The 17,040-nt window shown below is 41.1% G+C and overlaps 1 protein-coding gene across 1 annotated transcript in view; it reads left to right on the top strand.

The window, feature by feature from the left end:
* Window positions 1–476: 476 nt before the first annotated feature.
* CAB39L (calcium binding protein 39 like) overlaps window positions 477–17,040 on the top strand; it is a 36,091-nt gene continuing 19,527 nt past the window's right edge. Inside the window, 3 exon segments of the mRNA XM_026108364.2 lie at window positions 477–515; window positions 517–619; window positions 12,397–12,561. Of these exon segments, the coding sequence (XP_025964149.2) occupies window positions 484–515; window positions 517–619; window positions 12,397–12,561 (300 nt within the window). The 5' untranslated portion in view covers window positions 477–483.

Genomic DNA, 17,040 nt, shown 5'->3' with positions numbered 1-17,040 from the left:
GTGGTGAGTGAGAAGCTGGGACCTTATCTTGCAATGTTTTAAACAAAGGACACTTTTGGTGTGCTGGCTTCTGAAGTTACTCTGCATCTAGATAAAATTGGTAAAGCTTGGCAAAAAAAAAAAATATCAGAAATGCAGTGGGACCTGCCAGATATTTAATGTCCAAAAACGTTGGATGTGTTGCATGCAGGCTCACCGGAGCACTGAACATGATCTGTAGGTCTGAGGCTTTGGAGAGCACCCAGGTCCTGCGGAGGTGCTCAGTAGCTGCTTTCTACATGCTCATGCTGGCTGTGAATCTTGCATGAGCCTGCAATAGCTATGTCCCAGGACCTGCGTGGCTTATGAGTAGTTGCAGCAAGATACAGTGCCTGAGGCACAGCCATTTCTTGTACATAATGTCTTTGTGTGTTTTTATTGCAGTTTTGTATAAACCTTAAAAGCTATTTTTGTTTCTCATTTGCTTTAAGGCAGCCCTCTCCTATGCTGAAAGAAGAAATCCAGGTGAAGAAAAAACATGCCTTTGTTTAGTAAATCGCACAAAAATCCTGCTGAGATTGTGAAAATTCTGAAAGAAAACATGGCCATATTGGAAAAACAAGAAAAAAAAACAGACAAGGTATGAGGTAATGTTGTAGAAGACCGATAAGGTTTTTATACTGGGGGAACAGCAGAATAAAGGGAATGAAATGGTGTTCACCTGCTGCCCTGATTCTGCAGGCACTTTTACATGCAAGTAACTTTATGTATGAACAGTTCTACTGAAATCAGTGAGCTTTTGTGTAAGTAAAGGGCAACAGATGTGGGGGGCAAAAAAAAAAATGTTGAGATCCAGCAGCCTCACACAGAAAGAAAGGTAAACTGCTACTGCTTTGAATAGCAACACATCTAGCAAAATGGCCCACGAGACTATTTGAAAAATATTTCACTGTTAATTGCTTTAGCAGGGTGATAAATGAGACCGCCAGTTAAAGCGTAGGTACCCACAAGCAGAACTAAGTTCTGATGAACGTTGGTCACCTCAGTCAGCATATGTGTGTGTATTTAGAGGCTTGTAAAAGAGATCTCGCTTCATCAATCCTTTCCAAACTTTTTTGTGCTCGCCCTTACTAAGTGAACTCTGCCACTCATGTTCTAATTATGGTGCTACGTTTTTGCTGATAGTATTGCATCCTGCTTTTGCTTCTAATGCCGTGACACCAACCTGTGTTTCTTTGGCCCCTGCACTTCTGACCTCTTCTGGTGCACAGTTCGGAAGGCGCAACCCAGCAGAGAAAATACTTCCACTGAGGCATTTGTGCTTCCATAAAATCAAAACCTTTACAAAACTTTTTGCATCAGAGGCTCTGACACTCTGCAGTGTCGTTGCAGTAGAGGCCAAAAAAGTATATGCTTTTAATTAACAGCAAACTAATTTCAGGGTAAAGCTGAATGACAGTGGAAACAGAAATAGCTGATAAGCAATGCTGAAGCAGTTTTTATGCAGCTGATGTTTGTATTCAGGTGTTGTGCTTCTCCCAGCTTCTGTATGAGCTTGCATTAGAAATGAACCTTAGTTCCCATAGTGTCTGTAGTGGGATTCTCTTGAAACTCTTAGGTTGAAAGAGAGCAGCTCTGAGTGAGTTAATTATGTAACATCAGTCACATGGATTTCAGTGAGGCCTCTGATATTTGATGTCTCACTTTGAAATGCCTTCAGTTAACTGAAGAGCTGTAACAGAATTTGACTCTGAACTAAAACTGCAAATAAATAAGTTATCAGGTTCTCCCCTCCCTGCTGAATGCATCCTTCAGAAGCTGATTAGAGAAGACATTCAAGGCAGAAGCTCTAGATTTTTTTTTTAATTTGCTTTGCAGTATGACTCCTCTGAGTCGGGGTTTTGAGGATTTTGACTTTGAGCTTTTTTGTTTATTTGGATGTCAGTGACAAAGTAGGAGAAATGCAGGCTTCTTAGAAAATTGAAAACTTGATTTAAATTTTTCATAAAACTCGGAACAGCTGGTGTGTATTTTCCTCACAAAGTAAAAGAGGCAGAAGATTCCCCCTGGTTTATTAGGATGGAAGCAGCTTGCAGACTTCATAGCAGCGCGTATTTTGCATTAGATTGAATGGAATACAAACGGGCCATTTAAAATATCTAAAAACCTGACGGACTTGTGTGATTTGTGTTCATTTGAGTTGTCCTGTATTTTTAACACTTAAGCAGTCAGGTTAAGCCTTAAATCTGTGCTGCTTTTAATGGGGAGCAGCCCTGCTCTCCTCTCACAGCCTGCTCACCCAGGTCTCCTGCTTTGCCCAGTCGTGGGCCCAGGTGGGGTCGAGATCAGGGAAACCATCAGTCTGGTAACTCTGCCTGTATCCCCCCACCATGCACGCACCAGTTTTGTCCAGGTAAAGGAGAAGGGGGCTAGTTTTTGGTGTCCTCCACCCTAGTTTATCGTGGTTGTATGGAGGCGGTTGCCGTCACAAATGGGGTGAGTGTGAGCGGTCGGGGAGAGGAGGAAAGGAGGAAGAGCTATTCTTCAGCAGCAGGGCAGAAAGTCAAGAAAGTGGCGCTATTTTAGGCAGCGTTTAGACGTACGCTGGCGTGGCTGCCTGAATCAGGACCTTGCAGTCGGATGTGGAGGAAGCATAAAGGGCCTTTCTCCCCCAGCCGGAGGGAGGATCTCCGGTTACACAGCAATGTTACCCATCATCTAAATGCTTGTGCTGAGCTGGGCTGAAATAAATCCTACCTATTAATGAAAATAGCTTGATTAACGGTCCTACATTCAGAGAAGTAAATCCCAGGGAAGATCTTTAGTACTGTGACAAAGATAAAGTTAAAATTTGGCAGGGAAGGTAACTCTTGTTAGAACAATCACACCACCGTGTCTCTTACTGTATACACACAAGGTTTGTGAGCCCAGTAGACCTGTGTTTATTTGAATGTTGTTTACATTTTGATTTGGGGAAGAAAAGACCAGGATGGGATTGTCACTGGTTCACTGGTTTTCAAACCTTGTTCACCCGCTAAACTAACGAATAATGTTTGGCTGGTTTTGGTAAGTATGTTTATAGAAATTTAACTGGAAACAAAAGCAGAGAAAAGCAAAGTGCAGTACCATTCCTTGCGCTTTACAGACTCGTGAGATTTTGAATTTTACCTCCAATTTATGCTCCAGAGGGAGGTGAAATGTGTCCATCTTTGATAAAAGGGTGGTCACAGATCTCGTTCTAGAGCGGCCTGCAGGGAGGGAGCCCCAGGCCCGCCGCTGCCAAAGCTGTGGGAGCCTGTGGGCCTGTGCGAGTAGCAGCTTGGGAATCGGGACTCTCAGATTTTTCCGATTTCTTCTCCTTGTCATTTGCCACGTGAACTGGAGAGGTGCCGCTGTGCCTGGGAAATCAAAGTTCCCAGGACTCCTAGGAGTATGAGTCCCAGTGTCCTTGATCTTGCTCCCTTGCAAAATAGCTGCCAAGTAGAACTTGCTTCAGAGACCTGGAGGAGGAGATGTATCCTGTGACACTTCAGCTCTTGCTGTACTACAGCAAATGTGGTATGTGGGCTGAGACAGCTGCTGATGCATTCGGTATTGGCAGAGGAGAGTGGCAAGGCCTAAATAACTGAAAGTGGAGAACTTCTTTGTTTCCTTTCTTGAGTCGAGTGATCAGCTACAAGGTGAAGATGCCATGGGCAGCTGAGATGGTGCAAGGTCAGGCAAGGAGAGACTTGACTGTGCTAGTAAAACTTCAGGTAACTTCAGTGGAGAACCACCTGGGCTTCAGAGGTGCTATTTTTAAATCGAGCAAAAATGATCATTGCTACCAAGCTGTGTCCTACACAGGTAGAGAGAGCTTAGCAGTAAATTAGTTAAGACTTTTTGAGAAACAGGAAGAGAGGGAGGGTGCAACTTGAGAGATGGGACAAAGGGATGCCACATGTAAGTATAAAGGCAGTTTTACATCTTTTCCAAGACACATTCCTATGTGTTATTTACACACATAATATGCAGAAGTTTACACTTTTCTGAATGATGCTTATGACTAGTAATAAAATAGGACACATTCAGACTTTTTTCCAGTGTGCAAGCTGGTCTGTTGATTGCAGTAGAGCTTGTCTCCTTAGATAAGGATTGAATTTGACCCAGTTTCTCCATGCATCTTTTTCTGGAGGAAAAAAAGTGTGCAGTGTTGCCATAATGGTTTTTATACATTGTTAACTGAAAAATAGGCTAAGCTTGAATGTTTATTCCTTACTTTTATTTTCTCTGTGTGTGTGAAGGCTGATAGAGCACACCGCACATGGCCTCTTTTCCTCTGAAGTGCTCTTTCTAATATCTTCTTTTTCTTTTTTTTCCTGTTTCTTTTTTTCTTTTCCTTTTCCTTTTTAAAAATCTACTTCAAAGAAGGTATTGCAGCACTGGGAGAGCAAATGTAACAAGGAGAGAATTAAGTAGGGTAAGACAGGACTGGAAAAGTGGACTAAAGCCTTTCTTATCTAGCATCTGCCTCTTTCCCAACATCTGAAATAAATAAGGTGTTTTTCTGACACGTGCTGTTGCCCTGCTGACCTTCCGTTTGCACTTTGATGTAGTGCAGAGCAATTACATTTATTGCAGAATTCCATAAATTTCATAGGGAGTTAATCTCCATCATATGGAACCAAGCTGTGCCTTGGATTTAATAAGCAATTCCCATTCTGGGGTTAACCAGAAGAGAAGGGAAGTATTTAACAACCTAGGAAATGAAACCTTCTGCAAAGCCTTTTTGCTTGGGCTTTGCACCTCTTTCTTCTTTCTGACGCAAACTCTGGTACTGTCTGGAGGATGTGCATGAACAGGGAGCAGGGCCGGAGAAACCCTGTTAGCAGCAGTGAATGGGAGATTTGTTAAGCAAACCTGAAGAGCTGACAGCATGTGACATGTTGGTCATACTGCTTAATTAATTACTGATATGCAGTTATGTATTTTGTTGAGGGATGCTGTTGATGGATGTTGTAAAGGACATTAATAGGCTGAATGCATGACCCATCTCAGAAAAAGAGGGTGACATCCTGGCTTCTTAAGGTCTTGGGGTCAGCATGAAGCAGTTCAGGTTGCATACAGGGTGTCACTGAAGCATGTTCTTTAAAACATCCTCCCCTCGCTGCTAACCAAACACGCTAGGGTGCGGCGCCCGTGACCCAGAGCCATCTGCGGTGCCTGCAGGTTTGGTAACGTTTTCTGAACCAGCTCAGCAAGAAAAGCCTTTAAAGTGTCACATGATTTTAGTTTAGAAATGCAAACTGGTCTGGGGTCAGCTGAAACTTGGCCTAAGCTGCCTTCGCGCTTGGCCTAGATGAGGTGCAAGATAAGCAGTTTTTGGCATAGCTGGTTGAAGACTTGGGTTTATAGTGGAATCTGAAACCAAGTGAGTTAAAACTGGTTCTGTGGTGAGTGTTTTTCTGGCAGACAGGACCGCAAGGCTGCAGTGTCTTTAATCAGTGTTCAGAAATGCAGTAAAGCTGGAGGTAAAATGACTTGAAGTGTCTTGCCTCTTCCACTCGTATTTAAATGTGTGTGACAAGACTGCTTATTCAGATAGATCACCATAACCTGTCCTCTGTTCGTCTCTGGGTGCTGTACCAAATTTGGTACTGCTCAGAAGGGTCGAGAGAGCAGTATTTTAATAGTTAGACTTAATATATCCAGAACCATCATCCCTCTGCTGATAAAGCGAGCGGGGATCAGTTTGCATGGACGAACGGTTGTGTGCCTGTCAGGATTGCGGGTATCTGGGGACTTGATTTGGCACCTGCCAACATCAGTTGCAAAATTACCTTTGACTTCATTGATGTACGGTGAAGCCAAGCGAAGAAGATAAGAAGAGCTTGGCCCCCAATGACTTCTGGCTCTGCACAAAGCGCCACGTGTCCTGGGATTTGGTGGAACATTTCATGTTGCAGCTTCCCCATTCTGCTAATTGCTCTAGAGATGGGAGAAACTCCAGATACTATTAGGTTAGGTGCTGGTGCCAAGAGTGTAAAACTTGGCTCTTCTGGTTGCTTTTTTATTTTTAAGCACCTTACAACCTCTAGTTCTGTTTCACATGCATGATTAAAAGTGGGAAAGGGATCCATGTGCAGGCAGGGCAAACCTGTCTCTTCCATTTCATGATATTGCCTTTTAGAAGGAGTCTTCCTACTGTGTATGTTTGGCTAGCTTGCCTTTACCAGCCTCCTTTAGCAAAATATTATGGCCTGGTACTCAAGAGATTGTGTTCATGTCTGCTGATCCTAGATGTTCGCTGAAGCTCCCCATTTGTTCCTGTGTACCCCTTTAGCATGGAGCTGCACCAGGAGTCAGTCAGTTTGGGATGGTTTTGAAGCTGCACAGATACTGGATTCAGAGTCTGCTATTAGGAGTCCTTACCGTGGCATGGAGGGAGTGGTGTTTTGCCACTCTTCTTTTAGGAGAAAAATTGGTTTGATTCACACAGTGAGAATATCTTTAAATGGGTCTGAAAGCTAAAACAAGACAAAGCCAAATCAAGGAGCCTTGTGCTTTTGATGCTGATGTGTAACATGCAATACTGGAAGTTTATGGATTGCGCATTTGAGTGTTTTGCATCACACTGGCAGATTTTATGTGCGTATTACTGTATGGGGCTGTGTAAAATCGCAACAGTTTAAAAACATATTTTTGTATTTCCAGCGCACTGGAAATGTGCTAGTAATACAAATAGCTGTAAGAGCCTGTTCTCCATATTCTTATGAACAGTTGAGAATTTCCTGATCAATAGGCAGATGCCAAATATCAGAACCTGTTATTTGTCTTATATATATACACAATATCTGAGTTTGGAAAGGTGGCAAAGTTTCACGTGATTCTTTTTCCCACTGTTAGGATGGCCATACATGTTGTATTAAGTCCCTGGGTGAATAAAAATAAGAATAAGCCATTCTGACCTGTAACATGTGTACGTGTGTGTGAGCTTGCTGACCTGTTTGTGAAACAGAGATAAAATAGAGATAACATCCGGAAAGTTATGAAAGTTGCAGTTCAGGCTGTTGGTTATTCAAGGCCTGACCCTTTCCCTTTATGGCTTTTGTAATCTGCCTTGAAGAGGAGTAACAAAAAGGGATGATTGAGTCTACACTGCGTAGCAGGAGATGCATTTATCTCCACCTTTGACAAGCCGAACAAGTCTGGATCAGGGCTACGTAATACGGCACTTCTAAGATAAGTGTGAAATTGATGTAAGTGGTGTCCTTTACTGTTGATTGTAGCTAAGGAGAAGGGCAGAACAAAATTTATAGGTAGAGGTTGAGATTTGTAAGTATTAGGCCAGTTGGTATAGCTAGAAATTTAAGTAAAGCTGCTGAAGTTGGGGCCTCTTGTTAAAGCATCTCTGTGATGTCCTGTGGGACTTTTCAAAACCTGTTTGTACAAAGTTTCTATTTCCGAAACAAAATATCTGCTTTGTGTATTTTGCTATAACACACACAAGCAGCATTGCAGGAAAGGCAGCTTGGCCTTTGAGTATGGAAAAAGATCATGTAACTATGGAAATAAAAATTCAGCCTTCTGTGTGAACAACGGATTAGACCTCTATTTTAACCTGCCATGTTACCCTTTAAAATCTATCTATAAGAAAATGGGATATTTTACAAGAACAGAAAAATTTTAAGACTTATAGGATCACTTTGTAATCCCTTAATAGAAAAGATATGTATTATTAAACTGTGTTGTTTAATTGTGGAATATAGAGGAAAATGTAACAGTTTAGGCTGCATTCCTTAATAATGATATGGTTTTTCCAAGGCTACTAAATTATTACCCCAAGAACACTGTTATGCGCTTTGGCCTTCCTGTAGAGAACAGTACAACAACAACAAAAAAAAATGCTAAGGCTAAGAAATTGTATTCTAGACCTGGCAGAGCAAGTTAAATTTTAACCTAATGTTAACCCTGGGGTAAAAAAAAGATCAAGATGTTTTATAACACAGGAATACTGGAATATTCCAATAAAGACACAGTAGCATTAGCCACTTTGTAATGTAGACTGGACTTTTGCAACCTAATCAGCTGGTCTTCAGATTTGTATTAGGCTGCAGATAGGAGAGAAATGTGTTGAGGTCTTCCTGGGAAGAAATTCCTCATGTAGACAGGAGAAACGGAGAGGGCAGCTTGTAAAAACACCTTTGCCCCCTTGCTCGCAGAATAGCTGGGATTGTACAGCCATGAGCATTTTCAGCCATGTTTAGCACTAAAAAGGAAAGCGGACGTGAGATCAGAGCAATAATGCACATTTTCAAATCACAGAGAATTACAGAGCCCTCGAGCATAAAGTATTTTTAAAAACTAAGAGCCGCAATTTCCTGCCTTGCATTACTTTCAGCTTAAGTGACCTTTTCCTACAGCACATGTTGCACTAGTGCCTAAAAAGCCTTATAGTTGACTAGGTGCCAGGGGCTTGGATGTAGACACATAATAGAAACGGGCTCCTACTAAAGAGAAGCAGCAACTTGAACAAAATGGAAGTGTATCAGTTTAGCATCTGATAATATCCTCTCGGGGACTAGACTTACAGCCACAGTGATTGAAAGCTGCTTGCTTTCTGCTGTGATCCTGTTCAGTCAATAATGATAAGATCTGTGAGGGAACCAGACTTGAGACTAAGTACCTTCAGCTCATGAAGTGTCCAACTAACTGTTGAACTTGTTGAAAAGTATGGAAAGACATATTAATGCAGACAAAACCCCTACTTTAGCAGCAGCAGAGGCTGAACATGTTTATAACTTAAATTAAAGAAGTTATATAAGCTTATGTAGTCTGTCTGTGCTCCAGCTCCAAAGCTGACTATATAGTCCATAAGGTTAGCAGACTAATCCGGGGTTTGTTAGATTTCAACATTTATGCAAAATGTGATATGCCAAAATTAATCCACAAACTCGTTATGGGTTGCCTGTTGCTACAAACTATGCTCTGTGGATAAATAACCATGTTATTTCTTGTGTTGGGCCAAAGCAGAGAAGAAATGGCCATCCTTGGCAAAATTGCCCTCTAAAGTTTTCATCTGAGGCAAAGCTTTCACCATTTCTGCCTCCAGTTTCACTGAGCAGGTCAGGACAGGTTGCTCTCTCGTTCTCTCCCCTTACGCAGCTATTCCAAATCAAGCTTGTAGCCCCCCTGTGACGCAGCCACGTACCCACGCTGGATTGCAGCCGTGAGATTGGATCCTCTCAAGCTGGTAGGTAGGGAGCTGAGAAGCGAGGGAGAAACCAAGACCACAACCCAGCAAGTTGCTTTTGGAGGTCAGACCCTGAAGCCCGTGCAGCGACAGCAACGCAGATGTTAAATTGATATGTGTGCTGGGAATCAGCTTGCGTTTCATCTTCTGCCTGTTCACCCTTACTGTAGCTTTAATTGTCAAAAGTTGAATGTATTCCACTTCTGACATTTGTACAAAACAAACTGTTCTGTTTAGGATTTTGTGAAGGTCAGTAATTTCCCCCCCTCCCCCCCCCCTTGCTTCCTCTGCTCTAACAGGCTCCTCCAAAATATAATGGAATAAATTCAATCCTGATGTAATATACCTAGAGGGGCATGGTCTAATAATTCAGAAAGACAACTGTGCTTAGTTGGAAGGAGGAGGGAAATGGCTAAAGTGCTTAGATGTTTCCTGTGACCTTTTCTTTTGCTCCATAACTTTTAGTGAAGTGACAGTTGCAGCACTTTTTCGCTCATATTGTTGCTGTTGCCATTGGATCTGAGCACTTCTGATGCAGTGTTTTTTGCAAATTTTCCTAAAGAGGGTCAGGAGCTGCCTGGCTTCTTATGACAAGTTGTTCTAGAGCTACTTTTCTATTGTCTCTTATTTTCCATGTATTGTAGTGAATGTACTTGCTTTTGGGTTTGCTTTGAGGTGGAATGTGCTTATCCTCTGAGTTTTGAGCAAGTTTCCATCCCAGAAACAGTGCTTATGTACTTAGGGTATTATTCTAAAAATGTAGTAAGATTAAGTAGGGTTTACGTCAAAGTGGAGGCTAGAAGTGACTGTTAATTGAAGAATCTGTGTTTGGGATTATAGTTTCCCTACAGATAGATTTTGCCAGATAGGGGTGGAAGAGAGGCCCTTAGATGTCACCAGGAGCTGCTTTTGGTGGAGGGTCGAATTACAGATTACAGAATATACCAGATAAATATAAAGGGGGAAGAAGTTAAATGTGAAATTTAAATTGCACCTACAAGAGGCAAAGAAAAGGAGAGGATGAGATGGCAGATTGATTAGGGAAATACAGCTGTGGTGCCCCGTTACCCCCATCAGCACTACAGTGTTCTGTAATTGCTCTGTCTCCTTCAGCAGTATCCTTTTTGGCCTCCTTCTTGAGAACTAAACCTAAAACTGAGTCTTGCAGACATCTTCTATGTATCAGAAAGGACTACTTATATTTAAAAGGAAAATAGAGGTATCTTTTTTTTTTTTTAACCTCGAATGCCAGAGATTTTCACACTCTACCAAGCAGAATGGGTGAAAAGCCAAAAATATATGGGTTTTTCTTTGGATATGGAAATATTTGCACAATTCCTATAAGGATTTAGAGGTTTAGTTCACAAGATAACACCCCTGTTGTTAATCCCATCTGTACTCTGTGGGATAGCTCTAGTGACATACCACTAACATTTGAGGTTAAAAATAGGCTCTTTTATTGAGCTACATTAAGGAACAAAAAGACTTCTACTATGGTTGAAGTTATCACTTAGTCATATTCATTTGCATGCTACTTGTGTTGGCCTATCTAAACCAGTATAAAACTACAAACAGGTACAAACAGATTGGGGTAAAATATACCTTAATACTGTGCAAAATGAATGCTTGAATCTCCTAGGTAGATATAATGTGAAGGTGGCTTTTTCTAGGTTTATATTAATATGAATAAAATCCAGGAGTTAGATCACTATAAAAATGTTGGGAGATCAACACTAGTCCAGAGATGTCTCTCCTGAACACTGTGGGGTTAATTTGTGTGGACTGAGGTGGTGATATTTGAAAGCATGACGTTTTTCCTTTCGGTTTTTGTGAGAGAGATACTGAAATTATTGATATAGGTTTGGACATCCACTGATGTCCAGTTAGCTTTTTACAAATGACTCTTGAGTTTTGTGTGTGTGTCTTTCTGGATTGCATTTTTTTTCCTTCTGCTTAGATAAGCAAACACTCATTTCAAGCAAGTGTTTCGCAATATAGATGTCAAATGCTTTTTCTTTTTCCCCCAGAAACTTTCATCACCTTGCCTAGAAATTTCCTGTTGTTCTCAGCTTTGCTTTCAAAACTCTTCCTTACTTGCTTCCCACTCCCCACCAAAAAAACCCAGCCAACCCTATATGTGCACTAGCTGCAGGCCATGCATGTGTTTAATATATCCTGACCCAGAGAGAGCCATACCTTCATAGCCCAATGGTTAGAGCACTTAGGATTTGAAACAAACAAACAAAAAATAATTAAGCATTTGCACCAAGGAGTCTTTATTTATATAAAATGGAACAATATATACATATATTTGTATAAAATGGAACAAACCTAGGAGGAGAGAGTGAGACAAAGCTACTTCGCTGTAGCCAGTGGTTGTTTCCCTTTGAAAGTGGGACATTATAATTCAAAGCTAATTTAAGTCTGCTGACTGCCACGAGCACCAAGCTACTACCTGTTTATACATATTTCTCTTATTTTTCAATTGTAAGCTTTCATAAGGCAATTCTTGATTTGTGTTCTAGGTTAGGCACCTAAAACGTTGCATTGAATTAAAATAAATCAAGTGGGAGTAGAAGATGAAAGACTTATTTTAGCTTGTTTGGTGGCAGCTGTTGACTTTTACTGAAAGCAAGTTAGGTGGTTTAATAATTTCCCAGCCTGAAACTTCAGTGCCTGGGAACTCAGTAGAGAAAGTCCTTGCTGAAGATACTGGCTCAGAGCATAGATGACAAGGAAGAACAAGTTATGGCAATGCCAAGTGGCCAGGTTACCAGGATTTATTTGGCTTATCTGTAAAGGAGCCAGGATAATCCAGCAGGAAGCAGGATGGGGAGGTCCTGTAGCCTCCACCCCTGGCAGCCGGAGTCTGCCTGCCCAGTATCCCCGTTTGGTGTGTGTCTCCCAAAGTGTAGAGGATCCTGCTAACACAGGTTGGTAAGTGCCCTTCTGACCCTATCATATGCCCATGGTCGATAACTGAGGGTATGCCCTCAGTTGAATACATCTTTGTGTTTGTGTAGGACCTGCAGGATCCAGTGTGAATGGTCCAGCCTCAGTGACTACCTGAGAATATTAAACTGTTCAATAATAGATGCAGTCGTCATAGGTACAGTTAGAAGCTTTGGGTTTGAACACTTGTCTTTTAAAATAAATAAAACCCAGCACTATATGTTGGTCCACAGGCATCAGAAGAAGTGTCAAAATCCCTGCAAGCAATGAAGGAAATTCTGTGTGGCACCACAGACAAGGAGCCACCCACAGAAATAGTGGCTCAGCTGGCACAAGAACTGTACAACAGTGGCCTTCTAGTGACGCTTATTGCCAACTTGCAGCTGATAGATTTTGAGGTAGGTCAGTGTGCATAAACCTTTCATTTCCTTGGTCCCAGTGTTGCCAGTAAGTGTAGCTGTATTTTTCTGAAGCCTAAATGAAACAATTTTAATGCCTTCAAAAACCTACGGTTGCACCGTTTTTCACATGCTGAAGAAAGTAGCTGTTGTAGATTGATGAGTATACTGACAGATGTGCTCCTATACTGCATCCTATTTAACTTCCTTGATTTACTTTTAAATAAAACCAAGAAAGAAATGTTGCCATGTGTACCAAAACAAGATGCTGCGAATATTGTTTATGATGTTGTGTGCCGCAGCGATTAACCTCTTACTCTGGGATAGCGCATCTAGAACCAGCCACCATCTCTGAAAGACTGTGGCTGATTTAGAAGGGGTTCAGAGACATGGAATGAAAATAATGAGAAGCATGGGAAAATCTCATATGAAAAAAGACTGAAAAATTTGGAGTGGTTTAGTTGAGAGGAAAGGAATTGAAGAAGGTGTTCAAAAGCTGATAGAAAATGACAAGGTAAGTTGGATTGCCTGCATTTAATTCTTTGCATAAAAGAGGAAAGGAATGTAACTTTTTTGCTAATCGTGAAAAAAATAACATGAATAAACATGTATATAATTAAGCTATGAGCTCATTGACAGTGTTGTTGTTAAAGCCAAGCACTTAGCAGGATTGAAATAACTGGACTTGCATATGAACATGCAGAAGAGAAGTTACAGTAGAAAAGATGACTGTCATTTAAGATAAATATAAACCCTTTTAACTGACTTTTAACTGGTAGGAACTGGGAAGAAACTTCGTCACTGACAGGACGCTATAGTGTTCCCACAGCGTGAGGTCAGCCGGGCTGCTGCCCCCAGGGCCCGCTGTTAGGGGTTTTGCACTTTGTCTGGTTCCCTGGCTCTGGCGAATCATGCGGAGTGTCTGAGCGTCTCTGAGCAGTCAGAAATTCCCAGCTGCGGGGCCAAGAGGGCAGTACCAGCGTGCAGGGCAGGGCAGCCGCAGCATTTAAAAGATCAGTTCCCCGGAGAGGTGGGCTGTTGCCGTCGGAGCCCCCTTTGGGGGGAGTTGCTTCCTTGTGGAAGGCTTCTCCTGCTATCAAAGTCATTTGTTGTTGCTCTACTTCTCTTTCCACTTTGAAAATGAATCAAAGGAAGGAGTGACGGGTGGTTTTGTTTGGTTTTGGGCCACACCCTGAGTGAAACCAGCATTCAAGGGACTGATAAATTTTTTAAATTAATTTCTGGAAGTACTGTTGTCAGTGGAGTTTTTCCCACTCTTCCTCAGGTCTCGATTTCAAGAAGTTTTTTTAATGCTAGAATTTCTTCAGAGCCTTTAATTTGTTATCTCCCTGCTCCCCCATGCAACTGTTAAATGTCTTAATGCAAAATAAGAATTCAGTAAATTTGTTGGAAGTAGGGGTGAAAAAAGAGAGGGGAAGAGAAGATATTGTTAGCAAAAGTTCCATAGAAGGGAAATTTCTGCATATATATATATATATTTTTAAGTTGCCTGACAGTCTGTATTGCTTTTTTCAGACATAAAATTCTGCACCTGTATTTTGAACCCACAGTCTTCAAATGCAAACTCTGAATGAAATACCAAGTACCTTGTTGAATTACTGTTATTCACATAACATAGTTCTAATAACATAATGTAAACATAGTTCTAATAGCATAGTTCATATAAACATAGTTCTAATAACTTTAATTACAAAATAGATTTTTCCATGATAAAGCCTTTCAATTGTTTAGCAAAACCTAACTTTTACTCAGATTCTTTTTAGCAAAACAGTAAAATGAAATGTCATCGAAAAAGACTCTAGTAAGAGCAGGTGTTGCCCTATCTTCATATTTCCATAATTTTTTTAGTTTATCAAGTTTTCTGCTTGCATTTATTATATTAATTTATTGTTCATAGTTGTCATTTAGATGTCCTTGTTGACCAAGCAATTTCATCACCTTTCAACATGCAAATCATTTTTGTGATCAGTATGTAATGATAGAAAACAAAATTTGAAATTACTTGAAAATCTGATTTCTGAAGGAAACGACATTTATGTAAATTACTTGATTTTTGTCCTGGCCTGGCTCTCTTTCTCCTCTGTGCTACCCTTCACCCTCCAAAAAGTTGCTGCACCTGGTGGCCACTTTGAACCCAATTTTGCATAGTAGTACTTATCTTTGAAGATACAGTCTCAAAGGCTTCATGAAACTTCATGGCTGCTTAGAGGAAAGAGACCAAAATCAATGCCACCACTGAGAAAAAAGCAGAAGCTTGAGCTCAAGACCTATCTCACTTGTTTCATCTGCTGGTACACTTGTAGCGTATGTGGCTGGGGGATATGCGTGTGTGTAGGGGAGACTGTCACGTCTTTGCACATCTCCATCGCACATCTGTAGAAAACAAAGGCTTATTGCTTCTGTCACTCAAGAAGGAGTGTATTAATTTGTGGATGACGCTGTTATGAAAAAAATGAAGTTGGGTTTGAGCAGAAGCTCTGTATCTTGATTAGGCTGAATTTGGGGAAATTCAAAATGTGATTTTTTTTGGTGAATTTTGAAGCATTCATTGAGGAAAGCATGCATACAGAAATAGTTAAGTTTAAAAAAATGTGTTACTAACAGTATATAAACCTACAAGTTCATAAGCTGTGAAGCCAAAAAAAGAGATGGTAGATAGCTACAAGCCCAGGACTGGTGATATTAAAAATTTTCTCTTACTTTGTAATGAAATATGAGCTATGTTATGGTATCGATATCTTGCAAGCTGTTATTTACGTGATGGCATCCCTTGAGCTTGCCTTGCTCATGTCTAGCCATTCTACTTTCTCTGCACGCAGCCTTTCTATCTTGTGCTTCAGTTATCATATGTATTTCATTATAAGGTGAACTTGAATTGCAGATTCCAAGTAAGAAGCATTGCAACAGTATTCCAGCAATTTTTCTAGGTGTCTGATGTCGAGGGAAGTCTGCCTTGGTCCCCTCCTGTCTGCCTCCATTTCCTAGAGAAGAACCCAGAGAGACCAACTTCTTTGGTTTTCACAGCTATCCTCCGATCACTGCTCTCTAGCAAATATGCTGCTATTGGATGTAGTGCCATAGTGCACCTAATATTAAGTGGCTAATATAAATTTTGGCTTAGAGGGAAAATCATTAAATACTTGGCCATTTTTGTCTCCCCCTTTCAACAGCTCTTCTCTTGTTGGATTTTTTTCATTTTGGAGTAACTGCTGCGGCCGCTGGGGATCACAGGAATCCAGACATATGTTATGGGTGTTGTAAACATAGGGGACATTTGTATAAAGAACTAGCTTAATTAAGAGAATGTCCAAGGGTCAAAAGTGTTGCAGACAAAGGCAGATGGACTGGCCGGGTCTGATTTGATTCTCTTATTTAATTCCCTTAGTCCCTGAATCTCCAGGCCAGCTGGGTTGGAACGACTAGGAAAGCAGAATATTTTGTGCTTCTCAGCAGTGATTTATTTGTAGAGGTGAAACTAGGGAATTTCCCTCTGTGTGAAACTATCTGCTCCTTGGCTTAAAACGTTTGGTAATTTCTTAGCCAAGGAATGTTTGTCCACTCAAGACAGATCAATGAGCATGGACACGTTATAACTAACCTTTTGCTTTAGGTTGCCCTGTGCATAGTGACCCACTGTTTTCTCAGCACCTTGGTTACTGGTCATTAGTGTAGCAGTCTCTCCCCTCCAGCAATTTCTCATGTCAATCTCTCTCTTGTGGCTGGGGGAAAAAGCAGTGAGGGAGGAAGAGGGCTTATAATGCTTGAGGTATTGGCAAACTCCAAAGCTGAACAGGGCATAATTCAGAAGGACCTTCTGAAAGATTGAATTGTCTGTGTGGGCAAGTATTCTGCTGCAAAACGTGATTTTGCCGGTGTACGTGGGTCTAGCTATAGGAGAAATTTAGAACAAAGTTAAGGATCCTTCCCACCTTAGTTGTGACTAAAATACAAATATTATATACATATAGACATAGCTGTTCTATCAGTAATACTTATTTTATTCTTTGTGGTAAAATAATATGTATATGATGTTCATGGGACTGGTCTGTGTATCAGGAGCTGGGCTCAGTTTTAAGTTTAACCCTGATTTTCAAAAATAAGATCAGATTTTGATTACATGAGAATAATGAAAAGCCTTAGCTTTGTAAAGCTAGGTCATACCTTGTTGTACTTGGTACTGGCTTGACTACTTGAATTTGAAAGCTATAGGAGCACAGCACACCCTGCGAAAGCATGTTTGGCAACCGTTTGCATGTTTTAGTATTTTCTTGTTGCTTATTAAGATATCCAGGGAGTTGCTCAACAGAATAAGGAGGGTGCACATCTTCATTTGGCAAAAGAAATATGTAATTGGGTGGGGGGGATTAGTGGTCTTCAGAGTGACCTAATGGAGAAAGCTGCCTTTGTCGTTTGAAGAGATGGCAAGGGTCAGGTGGTGGGACTGTGGGGAGCCCAGAA

The sequence above is a fragment of the Dromaius novaehollandiae genome, chromosome 1 (genome assembly GCF_036370855.1).
Source record: "Dromaius novaehollandiae isolate bDroNov1 chromosome 1, bDroNov1.hap1, whole genome shotgun sequence".
Classification (NCBI taxonomy): Eukaryota; Metazoa; Chordata; class Aves; order Casuariiformes; family Dromaiidae; genus Dromaius; species Dromaius novaehollandiae.
Note: the sequence above shows the minus strand (reverse complement) of the source record. Positions and strands in the feature narration are given on the sequence as shown.